At 30.6% G+C, this 20179-nt stretch overlaps 2 protein-coding genes across 6 annotated transcripts in view; both read left to right on the forward strand.

The window, feature by feature from the left end:
• Window positions 1-20179, forward strand: part of twin (CCR4-NOT transcription complex subunit 6-like twin) — an 86160-nt gene that overhangs the window by 7375 nt on the left and 58606 nt on the right. For all 5 annotated transcript variants that reach the window (XM_065516116.1, XM_065516113.1, XM_065516117.1 and 2 more), the window contains one exon: window positions 2037-2212. In XM_065516116.1, coding sequence (XP_065372188.1) covers window positions 2037-2212 — 176 coding nt within the window. The remainder of the gene's footprint in view (window positions 1-2036; window positions 2213-20179) is intronic.
• On the forward strand, window positions 15568-18495 carry LOC135964054 (G-box-binding factor). Its single transcript, XM_065516112.1, has one exon. The coding sequence runs from the start codon at window positions 15823-15825 to the stop codon at window positions 18481-18483; it is 2661 nt and encodes an 886-aa protein (XP_065372184.1). The 5' UTR covers window positions 15568-15822; the 3' UTR covers window positions 18484-18495.

Below are 20179 nucleotides of genomic sequence, written 5' to 3' on the forward strand. Positions count from 1 at the left end.
TTTAGTTTTTGTAATGGTTGATTAACATATAAACTGAGTTAGGTACTGTTGTCAATGAGTAGACAGACTACTTGTATATACTTTACTTTAAACGAACATTTTTGTATAAAATTCAAACGGATTGAGATATCGTCATCAAATATGTAAAATATAATATATAGATTGAAAGGTATATTAATCAGTGGATTCATAACTTTTGTCACTGTCTTCACTGAAATACCAAAATTCCCAAAACGGGGAAAATATGTTACAAATATTGAGTTTTTTCATAAAATACGTTATTTACCGTATGATATCTTATTAACTTTTGGTGAATTTAAATAATCTGAATTTTTTTACAAAATTGACCAAGTTTGATTAAAAGAGGGGGTCACACGGAATGTATTCCCATGGTAACACGTACATATGTAATTGCACACGTACAATTGTAGGGCTGATGATGGCTCTGTTGCCTTAAATGCGCCAAAAATTTGGATGTGTTTTCTTCTAGAAACAAATACAAAATATATACCAGACCGAATAATTTTTGTTTTCTATAAAAGAAATAAAAAGAAGACATTTTTGGGAAGAAACTTAAAAAATGTGGCTTATTTTAGATTAATTTAACTTTTAATAGGGTCCAGATAACTGTATGGAAATTGTTTAAATTCTTTTTGAAATTTTATCAAAAATACAACAGATATTTAAAAAAAAAAAATTCCAACCCTATCAAGCAAAAAACAAAAAATCTCAGCGAAAATATACAGTCAGAAACTGACTGACAATGTGAAATTTTATAAGATATCTTCAATCGTTCACGAGCTATCGAATTATTTCTAAAATAAAAAGTTTCTAAATCACTGTGTTGTAGTTTACAAAACTATATTAATTGTGGAACAAACATTAGTAATTTTTTTCGATGTAATTTCGTCCAATAAAATATTTTGTTATCTAAAATACACACAATCAATATTGTTTAATATAACAAGTGTTTTGTAAGATCAAACAGCATCAAATAAAACTAAAAATTTGTTTTGAATCATCCTACGTAAAATAAGTTTATAATTGGTTACATATTTTTTGTCAAATATTTGCCATGTGTGACCCTACCTGCACTTAGAAGATCAAAAAAATGCAATAAACAAACCGGCAATTGATCCTCATCGTGTGAATGCTCTCCTATGTTTAGTACGTGAGCACGTAGGTGTAAAATCCAGATATGCCGATTGCTTGAGCTTGATCATTTTGCTTCCAAAATAATATAAAAGTAAGTATATTATTTTGGAAGCAAACGAGAAATAAAAAACAGTGCAATTAGAGTTTTTTAAGAATTTATTGAAAAAAGTGCTTTTTTAAGTCGTCCAATATAGAGGACATAGGTCACAACAACAAAACTAAAACGCAATAATGAAACATTCATGCATATAACAATCAAGCAACTCTTCATAAATATAAATTCCAAACAAATATAGTATTTATTCACTTGTAAATGTACAAAATTTTACTTTCCGTACAAACGAGATATGTCCATAAAGACTGAATAAGGGCATTATGAAAATATCACAAATTAAAAATTCTATAACTCAAAAATAGTAGCAAAAAATAATGCGATCACACAATCTCCCATGAGGTATTGGTGAGTACTAAGTATGTGAACAAAAAAAATGGTATTTTGATAAACGTGACGTATCCTGTAAACAAAAGCTACAAGTAGCACAGTCGGCATATCTGGGTTAAGACTTTAAACGAGTACAATCAAGATATTAAAATTAATAGGTCCACTGCTTTCTCGGATTAGAAGAAGTATATTATTTTAAAACTCAACTATGTTTTTTGTTTATATTATTTAAAGACTCCAATCTGAAACTTCCTTGCTAGGAAATCACAACTCTGTTGTGTAGTTTTTTGTTATTGTAAATAATTTTGTGTTTCCTAATCTTTGGCCCCTAAATATAATAATAAATTCTTTTATGAAATACCTTGTAATTTAATAGTTAAACTCTTTATTCTATTCTTACATTTATATTAATTAATTTGTAATACTTTTTTCATTTCAGAGAACTTTTGTTAAATAATAATTTTCTTCGTGTTCTACCTTACGAAATTGGCAAATTATTTCATTTGCATGTTTTGGGTTTAATGGGTAATCCTCTACAAAAGGAATTTCTATCCATTTATAATGAACCCAATGGTACACAAAAATTATTAACATATATGTTGGATAATTTGTCAAGTAAGTACACTATTTTTATTATTAATATAAGAAATCAATTAAATTTGTAATCATAAAATCAATTACATAAAAGGAAGGAAACATTATCAATAACTCGAAATACTTTTCAAAACAATAGAAGTAAACTAATAATGCATTTAAATTTTATTTACAAGAATTATTAAAGTGTTAAAAAGCTATAATACGATATGTTTAAATAAACATTTTAAGTGAAAATGTGAGAAAAAGCTTTTAAGAGTATAATATGCCAAAAAATAAGTGAAAATGTGGAAAAAAGCTCTAAAAAGGCTAAAATAAGCAGTTAAGCCGGAAATATGAAAAAAAGAAATGTTAAAATAAAATGATATTCCTAGAATTATTTTACATGAAGACAAAATATAATGGCTGTGATATAATCAATTACAAATTGGCATACATTATACATGTCTCGAAATGCTTTTCAAAACAATATTAACAATTCATTTAAATTATATCAATGTGGCAAAATAGCTTTTAAAAAAAGGCAACATAAACATTTTAAGCGAAAATATGGAAAACAGCTCTTAAGAGTGTAACATGTAGTTAAACCGGAAATATGCTTAAACAAATCGTGATTCTTAAAACTATTTTACATCAAAACAAATTAAAATTTTGTATTAATTAATGTTTTTTAAAGAAATAATTTTTAACATTGTTAAAATATTTATTAAGTAAACAAATTAAGATTTAAACAAATATTTTGTTGCTACTCCTCAAAAGCATCCTTCCTATTTTTACACAAATAACTGCTCTAATACTATAATTGTAACCACTTTGCGGCGTTGAAAATGAAACGAATGTTTTCAAATACATAGATATCTGTTTTCTTTTTCAATTTAATCTACTGTATTATTATAAAACAATTTTTAGTTTTTTTTTTTAAGTCTTTGCACTGGCCAAAAACTTTTCAAAAGGTGCAAGTAATTGATGACTTTGCCACAACTCTAATAGACTTGTAAATCATCTTTCATAGTCAACTATAATAAAATAGCTTGTAAATTTCTATTCAGTAGTTATAGGTGATTTTCCTAAAATGTAAAAGATGAAGAAAAAATAACATAAAAATCGATTAAATAGCCGCTTCAATTAACTGCAATTTTCCCGTATAAAGTGAAATGAAAATGAAATTGTTTTTTGTAAGTTAGTTTATGCGGTTTAAAGAAACACACAGGCAAAAAAAAGCAGCAGCAGCACAAGCGAGTTGCAAACATTTTCATAACAACAATGTTTTTTTTTTTCAAGTGGCTAAAGTAGTATTTAAATTACAGTTTTAAATTAAACGCCTTCCAAATCCAACAATAACCATAAGACGCGACCAATTATGCTACCAACCAAAAATAATACAAAGAAATCTGCAACTACTAATGTCGCCTTCATTATTAGCATTGAACTGTGGTTTAAAATTGCCATTTTTGTACTATAAATTTGGTACAAAGTATTAATATATAATCTTTTAGATATAATTTAATGCCTTCAAAGCACACCAGATGCTGTCGCAATAACTTTTAGAATATAGCTTTAGCGTATGTTAATAAAACGTTTCTTCAAAAGTTCAAAATGAACGCCCTACTGCAATCTAGATCAAAACTAACAAAATTAAAATTAACAAATGACCAGGAATCCAGCACAATGACAACTTACTGTGCTTCCCAAATTCGTACCAAGTGATAACACAGTTCAAATCAACTTTTAAATTACAAGAACGGAAAATTTCGGTAATTTTTTATATGCTTTCTTCTTATAATTCAATTATATCAATAGACTTTTTGGTCAGAAAACAACAACAAACTTTTTTATTAATTCCCGGGAATGAAAAAGGTTCGGGAAACTATGAACTCTATATGATACAGTATGGGTGAATTCCAAAATGTATGTATGCAATGCAGTCATATCTTTATCAAGACAAAGCATGCAAACGCGTAGTTAAAATTTTAAAAAAACTTATAATAATGCCTGTTTTTACTTTTTCATACATTTTGCGATATGAAACATTATCAAAGTTTACACGGTTGCGTTAAGAATCGCTCGACTTTTAAAGGTTGCTTTACATACATACATTTTGGAATTCACCCTATATTATCTCAGCGACCTGCCACATAGATTCATGATGCTGTGCATCAATTTAAATGTCCCAGTTGTGGTTAACATCGACAGAGATGATACAACTTTTCCATAATAAGAACCTTTTGCAACTGCAGTTTATTACTATTTTCATAACTGCCTAAAAGTATGCCACTTTTTTTTTGCAAAGTTTTCAATTTTACGATCTACTACTTAAAATAATCATTTTTCTGAGCAAAAATTATGTATTTCTATTTTGTATTTTGGAATTAGCTTAGGACATTAGTATTTTTCGGCATGGAATATTAAAAAGGCCCAGAATTCATTTTCTTTACGAGGTCAGGTGCGATGTACTACATGTCACAACAGTTTTTTTTTTGTTATACTTTAATCTAGAGTTTCGTGTTCGGTTTTAACCGAAACCGCGGTTTTCAAGGCCTAAAACCGAAACCGACAATTATTCTTCGGTTTTACATTTTAATCTATATTCAGCAGAAAAATTCAAAATTTAGAAATAAAAAACAAACTTTTACATCCAAATATTCATCAAATTTCTCTAAAAACAGATCGGTCAAGTTAGAATAGCATTTCCTATATTATCAACTGATTTTGTTTCTATAACACTTAATATTTAACAAATTATCTCAAAACCGATCGGTTTTCAACTTTTTAAACCGAAACCGCGGTTATGAAATTCTTCGATTTTTTGGAAACTCTACTATAATCAGAGATTAATAACAAGATCGTAAACCTAAGTCAGTTGTCAAAACTTAATTTCGTAATAAATATACAAATGTCTTTCGAAATCACTGTCATTGTATAAATCTTGGAGAAATGTAAAAGAAAAAGGAGCTCTACATAAAGTAATGACCAGACAGTCGTACAGACATACTACACATTTCAGAGTGGTTGGTGTGGTCTGGCTGGCTGCTGCTGTTGTTGTTGTTGTGGTGTGCAGTTGAAAAAGGCCGGCCAAGCTACTTTAATAAATCAGACAAGGAGTTTTCTTGTTATTGTTGGTGTTGCAACTGACCAAAGTGTATTTTGTTGCAGTTTACTTACTTGTTTTTAATAAACACAAACACTAAACAACAAGTTACAACAAATTTAAACTAAAAGAGAAAGTTTACTTTACTTTTTTTTGTATTATTTTTTTTTGCTGTACCAGGTTTGTTGTTGTGTTGTTGCATCGTTTTACTCTGGCAACCAAACACTTCAGTAAGTAAAAGCTACAGCAACAGCAACATTAGTGGCAGCAGCAGCATCAACAACAGCAATCGTCATCGTTAACATCTTGGTTGCCAATACCATACATTTTAATATACATTTGCTTGTAGAAATATAGTATCTACGTACCTCTAGTCTAAGCTGTTGTGTACGAAACCCAAAGCCAACCATACAGCCAGCCAGCTCTGATGGACGTACCAACCAAGTGTACGTAGGAAAACAGGCAAAAAAAGTGTTGAGAGTATTGTGTTACTTTGCTGCTGCTGCAACAAGATTAAGTTGAATTGAAATGAAATGAAAAATAAAGTTGATTTTTCTTTTTATCGTGTGCTGTGCTGGTGCATGTTTATACATAGTTTGAAAACATGCATGCAACCAAACAACATTACATACCTTTTTTCGCCGAAGTTAAAGAAAACTATTAAAACCTGCATTTGTTTCATTTTATATATTGTACATACTACTTACTATTATTATTTTTTTTTATATTTTTGTTTATACAAAAATCATATGGCCGGTTTTTTATTACCTTAACTTTTAAAATAAACAGCTTCTGCTTTTTTGCAACATCATCTTTCTTTTTTTTTTGAGTACCCACCACGTTGTATTGTAGAGAAGGGTGTTATGATTTGGTCAATTGATGTGTAACATTTGGCAGATGTTGTTTAAAGTGTAACACAACTGCAGTATAGATTCGAAATTTTGAAATGCTTTTGAAACTTATAAAAAGTATCTAAACCGCTGTGCAGCGCAGTGCTTATTTTTAAATTTACCAATCATAAATTAAATTTATAATTAATTATCCGGAACCATCAATTGTTTTAAAATGTATTTCAGGGTTGGCTGAGATATATAACTGGTTTTTTGACCAATATATATTTCCATATCTAAGTCGTTTACATATACAATATGGATTTCAAATGAAAGGCATTACAGAGACCTCTCCAACGACATATATAACGCCTTATAAACTGGGACCGGCAATGGGTCAAAATCAGGAAAATATTTTTTAACCTGGGGGGTTACTCCCTAATTCGATTCGAAGGAAATCGTTTCGAATTACAATGTATTTAGTACACAATTTTGAACATTTCCGTTTTCGGATTGAGTTACGCAGTAAGCCCCCTGAATTTTGTTTCACCAAAAAATTTGTTTCACTTAAAATATTTTTCTATCTATAAGTATACCTTGTTGAAGGTTATATAAGATTCGGCACACTCTTACTTTTTAAATCTATAAAATCTTGATTCATATTGTAGGGTAACCAAAATTCGTTTTCTATACAACATTAATCTTTGGTACTTGCTCTTTTTTCTTTCTTTCTTTCATCATCTCGTGTTGAAAGTTTCATTCAGTTTCATTTTTATTGTTATTGCAACTTCATGCCACATTTTTCGTTGTTATTTCTCTTATCGTTGTTGTTTGTGATTTGGCTGTTTGTTGCATTTTATTATATTTATTTTCATATACTGAGCCAAAAAGGGAGATTTTATATTTGTTCATTTAATCGTATCTTTGTAGCTTATTTTCTTTCTCTAATTTTATTGTACAAAACGACGATTTTGACGATTTGCTACTCTTTGTTAAAATGCCTTTCATAGTTCATAGATGATTGACCTGAAATAATCAGTTTTACTGCTGTCACTTATAAATCAAGCCAAGATCTATGGCTCAAGTTTTTGCGGATTTTCAAACTGAATGAAATTATTGAGAACTAATTTGTTTTTATTTATTTGAAAATTTGTTATAAATATTTAAACTGATTTAGTTATTTGGCCGTTTAAAAGTTGGGGTTAACGATTGTTTTTTTCTTTAGAAAAAAAAAACTTTCGTTTCAAGCTGTTGAATTCTTAATTGAATTAATTTAGCAACTGAAATTTATAATTAATATATTTTTAAAAAACTTGTACAGGTTAACAGAACGATTATTTATAGATTGAGTTTAACTAATCTGTGGCGTAAGGCCAGTTTTAATTACAGGTCAGTAATCTGAACAAAATTGACGTCTTCAAAACCGGGCAGTTTTTTGTGAAAAAAAAGATCTTTTCTATTTGTTTTAATGATTTTTAAACTAATTATAAAAATGTCAGTCAATGTTTCTTTTTTTTAAAAAAAAAAACATTCGTTTAAGGTTGTTGAATTCTTAATTTTAAGTTGCGTGTAAATGCATGTCTCAATGCATTTGACAAAATAGTTAACCTTGAATTGTTTTCAAATTTCATATATTTATTTGGTTAATAAACACCTGCTTATTAATTATATGTGGTTTTCAATTATTTTATGACAAAACTCACCTTAATCTTTACCATAAACTCAGGTGTAACTGCTTAATTTGGTATTCAAATTGTTGTTTTTTAAAATTTAAGCATAATACTTACGTACTACATACAAGATTAAACTTTAAAATCTTGTTTTTTGACTTTATACCTTTAAAATGTGTAAATATTTTGTATCATTCTAATTGTAACATTTATATACAAACGAGGATTGTGACAAAAGTTTTGCCTTTTTTTGCAAATTGTTATTTTTTTTGTGGTTTTTCTGCAAAAAGGCAAAACTTTGAAAATGTTGCCTCTTTATAATAATTTGTTTCTGTTTTTGTTATCACAAAAAGAAGCTAAAAGAAAGTCTTTCACATTTTCCGCGTTTAATTAAGGTTTGACTGAATAATTATTCTCGCTTAACTATTAACTGATTTATAAATTTAATCAGAATAAGAAAACTAGATTAAATGATTAATTTATGTTTAATGAACAACTATTAATATTTCAAAGTTTTATTTTAGAAAATATACTATTATATGTTCAAGAGTTTTAAAATCAATAAATTTTCGAGATGTAGTTATTCTCTCTTGTCTTAAATTTTTTTCTTCAAATGCGAGTTGTTTCTTTTTTAATTCTTTTTATTCTCTTAATTGTTTTTAAATTGAGGAACATAGTTATTAATAAGTATTCATTCATGACGAATTTGACACCACAACTTCTTAAAAGAACTACATTTTTATAAATTTTTCAAATTAAAGTCAAAACGAAACTTGACTAATCAACGTTATTAAAAACAAGTATTGAAGAACAACGGTGTCAGAAGAAAAAATAAACGAAACAAAAACCTTCAATTAAACTTCACAACTCATGGCTGTTTAGTGTACTTCATTCAATAATATTGCGAAATACACTCGACAATAATTGAGCAAAGTACTTGATGTATTAATTAAACGAAAGTGTAACAAAAAAAAATTAATATTAAAGCAAATTTAATACAAAATTAGGTATAGTTATTGGCAGGTTAGTTAAAACGGGGTTTACGGAGCAGTTGAGTTAAACTTAGCATTAATTGAACTGTACCTTAAACTTAACATGAATTGAACTGTGATTTGTCCAATTATGATTTTAGTAGGAGAGTTTTATATTAGAAACTATAGGATAAAAAAGAAAAACGTTTATAAGACTGCATAATTTCCTTTGGTGCAAAGTCAATTTTAATGATCGCTTTTTTGTCTCTCCTGTTAATTTTAAAAAAAAACAATCACTAAGCTAAAGATATGTGGATTCAAAAATGAATGACTTTTTTGTTTAACAAATTTTATGCAGTTAATTTGAAAATATAAAATACATAGTTGCAACATCTTTGAATAGTCAATTTTAATAAATAATTGAAAGTTTGTCTTCTCGATTGTACAATATAAATTTATTCAGAGTATTTGCCATTGTTAGCTATGATATTTTCTCAGTTTTCTGGCAACACATTCCGAGCCAAAAGAACTCATCTTTTGAGGCCAAGAACGAATCAATCTAATATCGGATACTCTTGTATAAAATGAAGCGTATCCCAGAGAGAGCGTTTTGGAATACGTTCTGGTATACGATCGAAACAAATAGTATTCGGACGGGACATGGTCTGGACTATAAGGAGGGTTAGGCGAAACTTCCCAACCACTTCATTCTAAATAGTTTTTAACAGTTACTGCAAGTTTGTCTTCTCGATTGTACAATATAAATGTATTCAAAGTATTGGCCATTGTTAGCTATGATCTTTTCCCATCTTTCTGGCAACATATGGATTCCGAGCCAAAAGAACTCATCTATATAATATATAATATCGGAAGCGAATCCCAGAGAGAGCGTGCATCGATCGAAACAAATACTATTCGGACGGAACAAGATCTGGACTATAAGGAGGGTGAGGCAAAACTTCCCAACCACTTTATTCTTTAAAGTTTTTAACAGGTATCGCATAATGCGACCGAGTGTTCACGAATCAGTAGCGTTCGGTACAGGTTCCATGTGATTGTCGGCAAGATTTCAGTAGCTCATAAATACTCCTACTAAATACAAAGCATTAGGTACATTAGCGCCATGGATATTTGGCTTTGGTGTCGATTCGCCTGGTTGGTCGGGTTTCATGTACGATCTCTGACGCTTCAGGTTATCGCAAGCAATGATTCGGTGCAAAAATGATTTTCTTTTATAGCGTTCAAAGATTAAGATTCAGACATGCAAAATCGTCTTTCAAAGTCTCTCGGCTTCAATTGAAATTGCAGCTTGAGTAGCCCCCAATGATTTAAAAGCTCTTGTTGGGTTTGACAACAATCTTCATGGAGTAATGCCTCCAATTTTTGGTCTTCAAACTTTTTTGGATGGCCTGGGCGATTTTTGTCTTGCGCGTCAAAATCTTTATTTCTGATCCACACAAACCATCTCTCGCACGTTGAAATCGATGCAACACATTCACCATGAACTTTGGTGAGCTTCAACAGTACTTTTTTCAAATTAAAGAAGTAAAGCAAACATTTCCCCATATGACGCTTTGTTGGCATAATTTCTACATGTTTTATTTACGACCCCATAAAAAGTATATTCTGGATCGTTATAGATAGCGAAGTCGATATAGCCATGTCGATCTGTCCTGCTGTGTCGACTAAATTGATTTGTGCTTTATACAAAAAAAAGACAAATACACATAGATAGGAAACGCTGCTGTCAAAGAACTGACCCAGTTTTCAAAAACCTAAGTTTTGAGTGTTTTTCATCACACTCGTATGTGTGATGATTTTAGGTATTTTTTTTTGGTTTGAGTGTTTATCTAGTTTCCGCTCTATCTATGCTTTATACATTGTAAATCGAGCATGTATCTTTTGAATCTGATTATGCAATAAGCCCTCATGATTACATGAACAATGGATTGAGTTTACCCCTAAACATTATCCCAAAAACTGTACTTTAAATCATTTAAGTGTACTGGATGATCTGTTTTTAAGTGGAAGGGGAGGACTGTTTAAACAACTTTAAAACTATAAATTTCACTTTAACATTTTCCATAATTTATGGCGCATTCCGGGTTGCCACGATAAATAAAAATTCTTTGAAAATATAAATATATTTTGTTTTAATTAAGAATTTTAAACAGTATAAGAATATTTATAGAAAAAGAAGAATAGTTTATGATTAGATATGGATCAGTTTTTCATCATACAGCATTACATCCATCATTTATAAACAAGAAAAGAAAATTTGTTTCTAAAACACGTCTGTCTCCCTATTCAAGTCACGTGTGCAGCATAAAAGTAAATTTAATGTGAAGTAGAAGTAGCAAATTACAAATTACGATCAAATTTTCGAAAAAAATACCATAAAAAACATACATTTATTTGTTAAACATACTTACAACAACAACTACGTACCCATAGAACCAAATACATAGTAAATACATGAAAAAATTGAAGATATTTATGTCTTAAACGGATGAACAGTGGTGATATCGAAAAACAGAATATGAGAAGTGGTTGTAAATAAACTCGAACATAAAAGTCTTTAAACCTTTTGGATGAAACTGAATAACAAAAAAAAATAAAAAAAAACGTAAATACGTAAAACAAGAACTAACCGGCCTCGACATAAATAGCAACAACAAAAACAATTGCAGTTTGTTGTAAGAAAAGCTTCTGAAAACACATATTTAAAACACTAACAAGAATACATACAAAGTATGCTTAAATATGTATAACCAACGCATGGTTAATATTGTAAATAAAAACAATAATAACACAACATAAAATTAAGTTCTCTCTTTTGTAATAAACGGGAAAATAAAGCTGGGTTTAAAGCTTTGCTAAGTGGCTTTAAAAAGTAGTGAGAGTGTGGATTAAGTGAGTAGTTTTGCTTACTTTGCTCTTTTTGTGGATTATATGCGGCAGAGTTACCAAATCTTTTTATACCATAAAATAAATATTAATAAAATCTCCTAAGAAATGTTTTTTTTACATTTTTACTCACATATTTTTAATTTAAAATCATGACAAATTCAAAACCAACTCTCAACGATCAACAAAAACATCAAAACTGTTATTTTTGGTTATATTTTTCTAAATTGTTTATAAAAATATGGGTTTGTTTTTAATATTTGTATATATATAAAATATCGTTTTTAACACATCTGTGGCCAAAATATAAAAATATGTTAAACAAAATTTACCGCCTGACTCACGATGTCGAAAGAAAAATGATTCGAACAAATTTTGTATGAAAACTATTCGAAAGAATTTTAAAAACTGAGTGTTTTTCATACAAATTTGTTCGACTCATTTTTCTTTCGACATCGTGGGCCAGGCTGTTATTTTTTTTGTCTAAGTAATAATCTAGATGGCTTTGTAAACAAAATGTTTGCTTAAAATCTCAAATTTGCACCAGTTGTAATAATATACACATCAATCTAATTTCGATTTATTTAGTTTTGATGGAAAAATAGGGAGGTTTTTCTTTTTAAATTTGTATGAAAGATTCAATCAATGATTTGAAGATTACAAAAGTAAATACATTATTTCACATCTGCTACAAAAACCAATTATATTTCCGTTACTCTGAAGTGTGTTCTATTATTCTGTATAAAAACAGGAATTCGAATATCGAGTAGGATGTGCAGATCGTATGAAAGTGCAATGTACTAATTTTAATACCCACCACCAAAATTGTTGTTGTGTTCTATTATAATGTATCACTAAAAACAAGAATTCGAATATCGAGTATGTTGTGCGATCGTATTAAAGTGACCGTTATTATTATTTTAATTATAACCACCATGAAAAATAAGGGAGTTTATTGGTTTAGTCATTACATTTGTAAAACATCGAAATATTGGTTTTAAACCCACACGTGTATTTACAGTGGTTGACAATACAATGGAAACTTTTCCTAATACATTTTCAATTATTTGTTAAAAATATAAAAAAAAACTTAAGAAATTTTTATTTTTTGTAAAAATGCAAAACAACCTAACATCCTTTCAACAATTTTGAGTCCATATATTGCGATCTACAATTTCTATGTTGTTTTCTTGGGATTTAGATCTGGCGATTGGGCCACGTGTTGGAATCTGCAAATTACGAGCATCTTTACCTCAGCGTATGGATCGTTTAAAATGAAGCTGTATACGATTTCAGTCATAATATCTTTTATGATACAAATTGGCCATATACCTTATACTGAAAACAGTCAAACACCATAATATTGTCACATTCATACTTCACTATCTTATTTGTGTACTTGGGGTCAAGTCGGTGTCTTAGGAATTGTACACAAGCTGTACGGTTTTTTTGGATTCCCTATTCGATTACGAATGTGAGAATTAGCCCACAGTTCGAGAACTAATATCCAACTTTAGATTATTGATTACCTCCCGAGGAGTATTTTTTTTCGGGTTGTTTGTCATTTAGTTTGTAATGTCCACAATATAATTTTCCGACCCTATAAAGAATGTATATTCCGGGTCCTTATAGATAGCGGAGTCGATTGAGCCATGTCCGTCTGTCTGTCTGTCTGTCTGTTGAAACAACTTACCGAAGCCCCCAAATAACTTACATACACGATTCATACATCAATATCTCTGGAATTCTTCCGGCTCGGTTACTATTTAAAATCTAGAAAATCGGTCCACAAATGGCTGACCTATGTATATCTGGACCTATGTATATCTGAATTACTATAGACAATATGGATATCTAATGATCAATATTTCAAAGACCTTTGCAATATAGTATATCTGGATTACTATAGACAATATGGATATCTAATGATAGATATTTCAAAGACCTTTGCAACGACTTATATAAGACCAACAATGGGTCAAAATCGGTAAAAAAAATTTTAACCGGAATTTTTTTTTCACCAAAAGTTTTTTTCGCTAGATATTAAATAAAAATTGAAAAAACAAAAAAAACTTTTAAATTTAAAAAAAAAAATTAACAAATCGAAAATTTTTTTTTCAAAAATGAAAAAAACGACTTTGGAAAAAAAATTAATTTTGTTTACCTAAAAATATTTAAAATTTTTATTTTGAAGTATAATTTGGTGAAGGGTATATAAGATTCGACACAGTTTAATTTTAGCTTCATTTGTAAGACTTTTTATAGTCCAATTTTATATTGAATCTTATGTCTTGTTATAATCCAATTGTAGGCATTTTAATAGTCCAATATTAGATTCCATTATAGGCCGTTTTATATTCCAATTTTATATTCAAATTTTATATTCAATTCTAATTATTTTTCAATATTAGGTCTTTTATGGTCCAGTTTTAGATTCAATTGTAAGTATTTTTATAGTCCTATTTTAGCTTTAATCGTAGGTCTTTTTATGGTCCAATATTAGATTCAGTAGTGAGTTTTTAAATAGTCCAATTTTAGATTCAATAGTAGGTCTTCATGTGGCGTATTGCCTAATACTAAAGAGATACATGGCCAAAGTAACTAAAACTGTGGTCAATGTAGATTTCTATGAAATAAGAATCAGTTTTTATAAAATAAGAATTCATTTTTATAAAAGACCTAATAGTTCATGTGTTTTTTTTTAATTATTTGCTTACACTTCTAAGTTTGTTGTCGGACAAGTCTGACAATTTACAAACAAACTAACGTACATCGTTTTTCTACATATTATTTTTGTTTTAGTCTTCTTTCTTTAATCCTTAATGCTTAAAAACGCTAAAATGTATATTTTAATAGAAAACCTAATAAATTTGTATTTATATTAGAAATACTATAATATAAATTTTGAAACTTGGTGAAAGGTCATGTTTGTGAAAACTGAAATTTAAAAAAAGTTTCCATTGTATTGTCACACACTGTAAATGAAACACTAAATCTCTAACGGATTTCTACCCTCTTAAATTCAACCCCGAACATAAAAACATCCCCCTAGATCTCAAGGGCAAAATTCTCAGCTTGGCAACACTGTTGTACAGAGAGCAAAATTCATTTGTCTGTATGTGTGCGAGTTTTAAACAACAAAAAACTATTAGTGTTTCAGTTATGTTTTTTTTTGTATTTTGTTGTAACTCCGGTCTTGTTTGTTGTGTTACTAGACCATGGTTATAATAATAAAGCTTTTTTTTCTTTCAGTTTCTTTGCTTTATTTTTTCGTGTTTGTGTTTGAGCGCTGCTGGTAGGCTGTTGCCTTAGTTAATTGAAATTGAATTTTTAGTCTGCCACAAGTCTGGCTTGAAAACGGTCGTGCGGTCTAGAAAAAACGCTCATGTTAGACAAATTTTATATAGAGAGAAAAGCAAAAAAGAAATTTTCATAAACAACTTTCGCGATTTAATTACGTTCGTCTCTTGTGTTAACTAAAAAAGTAAAATCCGTGTTGAAACAAGAAAACATCCGCTTTCAAGGAATAACAATTAAACAAAAAAAGTAGTTGGAAAATTTATAACTAACGAATTAAAAAAAAAACCGTTAAATAAAAAAAAGAAACAAAGTTGAAAATTATTTAAAAAAATTTTATCACAAAAATTTGAAATAAAATAAAAACTCATTAAAAAGGGTTTTTGCTCGCGAAAAATAACCAGTTAAAATTATAAGAAAGAAAAAGAAAATTTTGCTAGAGTTCTAAAAAAATTTAGTTAAAAAATTAAGCAAAATTTTAATGAATGAAAAAAACAACGAATAATAAAAAAAACTCGATTTAAAAAAAATATGTTCGATTAAATTGCAACTCCCAGAAAAAGTGTTAAAAGCTAAATAAAGTCATAAAATAAAAACTAAAAAAAAAAATATTCGATTAAATAATTAAACCTTAAAAGAAAATAAAAAAAATATATGCTAAAAAGTAAAAAGTGCTTAAATACGAATAAATTTAATCGAGTAAAATTAATCGTTTTAAAAAATAACTAAAAACCTTTACAAATTGCGTTTTGATTTAGTAATCATTCATAAAAAAATCTAATGGTTGTAAAATTCGACCAGCTTATGCCACTAGCGAAGCCGCATTACAACAACAATAGCCAAAACTGCAACGAAAACGGCAAAGATTATGAGACCCCATGCAGGCCAACAGCAGCAGCCGCATCATCAGCAACAATACTGTGCAGTAGATAATTGCTTGAAACAACAACAGCAGCAGCATTTTCTAAAAGGCCATCAAAGCCTGCAACAACAACAAACGGCCACACATTTGCAGCAACAACAAAACTATCACCAACATCAATTGCAACTCAATCATGTTCTACAACAGCAGCAACCACCACTACCACCGCCTCACATGTGGAATCCCCATCTTAATGCAGCTTGCTATAACTCCCAACCACCCACTAACAACGCAAATGGCATAAATTCTGCAACAAATCCAAACCATATAAATTTACAAAACTGTCGACCTTTTCCCTCGAATCGCGTCTATCAACATCATACACACACACCTCTCTATCCCCCATCCAATGGATTTCCCCATGGCCTACCCACAAACACTCAGGCCTCAGAACGCATGCCTTTGACAGCTCCCAATTATGCGAAATTACCTCCCCTGTCTGTGGTAAATCAGCAAAGGATTAATGAATGTGCTGGCATACCATTAATATCCACAGCCACGGCTCACTTAACGCCTGGACAAAGACAAAGGTTATCACGCAAGCAATCTCATTCACCGCCCGGCAAGAATTGGGCCAATATGCTGCCTGGTAATACAGCACAAAATTATGCTGCTGCTGCCCAGTATGCAGCCGCCCATGCCCAGGGTGCTCCTTTAATGTTAAACAAACAACAGCAGCAAAAGCCGGAATATTGGTCTCCCAGTACATATTTCTCCCCAAACAAGCAGCAGCTTCACCAGCAGCAGTATGCCGCAAAAACAATGCAGTATAACAACAAACCACAGGATAGAACACGTACTCCTTTGCGCTATCAAAATTCTGCCCCAGCCGCCTTGTCTTCGTCCAAGTCTAAAGAGAATCTGCAGCAACAATTGAAGCACTCGAAAGACAACGAAAATTCATCGTCCAATAATGGAGACTCCTCCAACAGCAATGAGACCTGTTTGCCGCGCATCATAAAGCCGCGTAAGAGAAGAAAGAAGGATCGTAAGCCGCCCAACAATTTGGTAAATGCGGTCTACATGAAAATGGACAATAAATCCTGCAACTCCCCAAGCAGCACTATAAAAACATGCAAATCTTCCGAGGACTTGTTGAAATGTTTGCAAAAATTCACTCAAATAACAAATTTAAATGAGCAGCCTTCACCAGACCCCAACTATTCCGCTAAAACAGGTTTAAATCATGACACCTTATCCCAGAGTAAAAAGGAGCCAGCTCAAAGCTTGTCACTGTGTTCGAGTGGCAGTGATATTAATCATGGTATATGTTTCTGTATTGAATGTGATCCTCTACGATCAATATGGGATTATCCTTTAAGGAGATCTCTCTCAGATTCTGCGTCCTCGGATACAAGTGGCACCGGTTCATTAAGTGACAATGCCACTACATCATCAAACGATTCGGCTGACACAGCAGAAACTAATTGGCCTAAAACCAGAGCCGACATTGTGGGTGTTATAGGTTCCAAACGTAATAAGGATCAGCAGAATTCCTCATATACAGCCAGCAGCAATAAGATAAATAATGTTGATGTTATGCAGGACAATAAATTATTTAACAATATTTTAAGTGGCATTAATTTAGCCAGTGAATTATTTAAACACTCAAACTCTACAGCAGGTTTTGGCAGTTTGGATACTGCTCTAAGATCGGGGGATAATATGCTGCTATTACCCGAGACAGCTGAAAATTTACTAGCCAAATCCATTAATGAAATCTCCAAGAAACTTATAGAGACCTGCTCTAATGAATCATGCGACTTACCTTTGTCTTCCTGCAATTCATTGTCTTCATTCTCAACCACCTCTTCAAATTCCTCGTCGGCCAATTCCACATGTGCTGATTTCTCTAACGATAGTGGTATTGAAAGTGCACACATAAATGCTGGCGATGATTTAGTTTTTAATTTTGATAATTTGCATATAACTACAACAAAGTTGTCGTTGTCACCATCATCTTTATCATCAGCATCCTCAACATCATCGTCTTCATCGTCGTCTTCGTCTTCATCAACAACTTCCTCCTGTGGCAATATATCAATGTCTTCGTCGCCTACGGTTAAATTTGCATCAAATTTTCTAACAACACAAACAACAGCTTCATCTCCATCAGCTACAGCTGCATCAGAACAAACTCCTTTAACACCCAGCAATGCAGTTATGGGCACAACAATAAAGGCAGCACCCACCTTGGATTTGCTGGTTGATTTAAATAATAATCATTTACATGTTGCAGCACCAAAAGCCATGATTGTTACTGAAAACAAACAACTGCAACAGAAACACAAACTACTTAAACAACAGTTCAATGATCTGGTACAAAAACATCAACCTCCACATCAACAGCCAACAACTCCGACACCGACGACACACCAACATGATCAACAATTTTTCAATAATTGTTTCGATTTGATGTGGCAACAACATGAAAGACAATTGGGAAACGTCACCACCACCACTTCTACTGCCTCCACCACCAACAACAATACCAGCAATCACATTGATCAATTAACTTCATCTGCTTTACCATCAAATAATGTTGCAATGTCGTCGTTTCTTGATTCAGTGGGATCTTTAAAAGCCGTATTTTCTACCATATCTTAAAATCTCAGAGATACGAAAAGAAACGAAATTAAAAAAAAACAATATTCAAATTAAAAAAAATGAAAGAATTGACAGTATTGGTTTAGGTGTAACTAAAGTGAAAGACTTTATTTAAATAATGTGATAATTTATTAAAAGAACAAAATCACAGTATTTGAAAACATTTTAAATATCGAAATTATTGGAGTGTTGAAAATTTAAAGAAAAGGGCGTAGAGCAGAAAAAAGCTTACGAAAATATGTGTGTTTTAAAATTGAAATAAAAACAGATTGTAAATACTGGTTTTACTTTCAAAAATTAAAAATACCGGGAATGGATGTGTGTAAATGAAATGGAAATATCTGTTTGAAACATTTGTTGCTGTAGCTGAAGAAAATTAAAAACAAACTAAAAACCCTAAATATTAATAAAATAATAAAAATGGTTTGAAGGAGTATTAATCAATAACTGAAATAAGGCTATAAATGAGTCTATCCAAACAATAAATACTGGTTTATTTCCCAATTAAAAATGGACTTCAAATTGTTGCAGCATAAATTCTCTTACTCCCAAACCAAACAGAGAAAGAGCCACTACAAAACTTGTCATTGTGTTCGAGAGACGGTTTATCAATCATCCTCGACGATCTATATGAGATTATAATACTCTAAGGAGATCTGTCGCTGATCTGTTCAAAACATGTGGACGAATGTGGATCAAATTTCAATGAGGATATTTGAAAATACTGGCTTTACATGATGATTACAACAACAAAACAGCTTACGATTTTAAGTGATGATTAAATAAACTGGGTTTTGGATTTCTCTCCCCGATTGCTCATATCTTCATCTGTTTATTGGATCATACAATATTTATGTTCAAAACATGTGGACGAATATTTGAAAACATGCTGAATTGACAACATCAGAAGCTTTTAAGTCATTATCAAATATACTGGGTTTTGGATCTGTTACAAAATTGTTTTTAAAACCAGTATTGTAATTTTAGAACAAGGCCACACAAATAAATATCGGTTTTATGCAAGAGCGCTTAATGGCATCCCGTTTTATTAATTTTAATTCTAAAATAATATAAAAATACTGGTTGTATATTTCATATTAAAGAAACTGCTGCTAAATATTTTGCAATTGGAGCTGTGAATTGGAAAATTAAGCAAAACTCGATAGGAGAAGCTATAAAAGGCGAATTCTATATTGTTTGCTGTCTGCTGATTCCAAAATTTAATAAAATTCCAAATTATAGCGAAAATTAATCGGGAGTAGCTGAAAAATAGTGTTACTGAGCCATAAGAAAAACTGTTTTTTGCTATTGAAATTTCTACATGCCGTAACTATAGCTGAGAAATCTTAAAAATTTAGCTGTTTCCAAAATTCACTAGAATTCTACATAACTGAGACAATAAATCGGAGTAGCTGAAAAATAGTGTTACTGGGCCATAAGAAAAAGCGGTTTTAAACTGGTATTGAAATGTCTACAAGCTTAAATGTAGCTGAAAAATTTTAAAAAATTTGCTGCAAACAGCTGTTTCCAAAATTTACTAGAATTCCACATAACTGAGACAATAAATCGAAGTATCTGGAAAATACTGTTATACTGCCGTAAGAAAACCAGTTTTTAAGAAGTCGTTTCATTATTGAATGTTCAGTTTGTATAAAAAATACTGGTTTTAAGCAATACCTCAAAGAAAATTTGCATT

This window comes from Calliphora vicina, chromosome 1, assembly GCF_958450345.1.
Source record: "Calliphora vicina chromosome 1, idCalVici1.1, whole genome shotgun sequence".
Classification (NCBI taxonomy): domain Eukaryota; kingdom Metazoa; phylum Arthropoda; class Insecta; order Diptera; family Calliphoridae; genus Calliphora; species Calliphora vicina.

Excerpts from the sequence above, each read along its gene's own strand:
- LOC135964054 (XM_065516112.1), top strand. The coding sequence starts at position 15,823 with ATGAGACCCCATGCAGGCCAACAGCAGCAGCCGCATCATCAGCAACAA.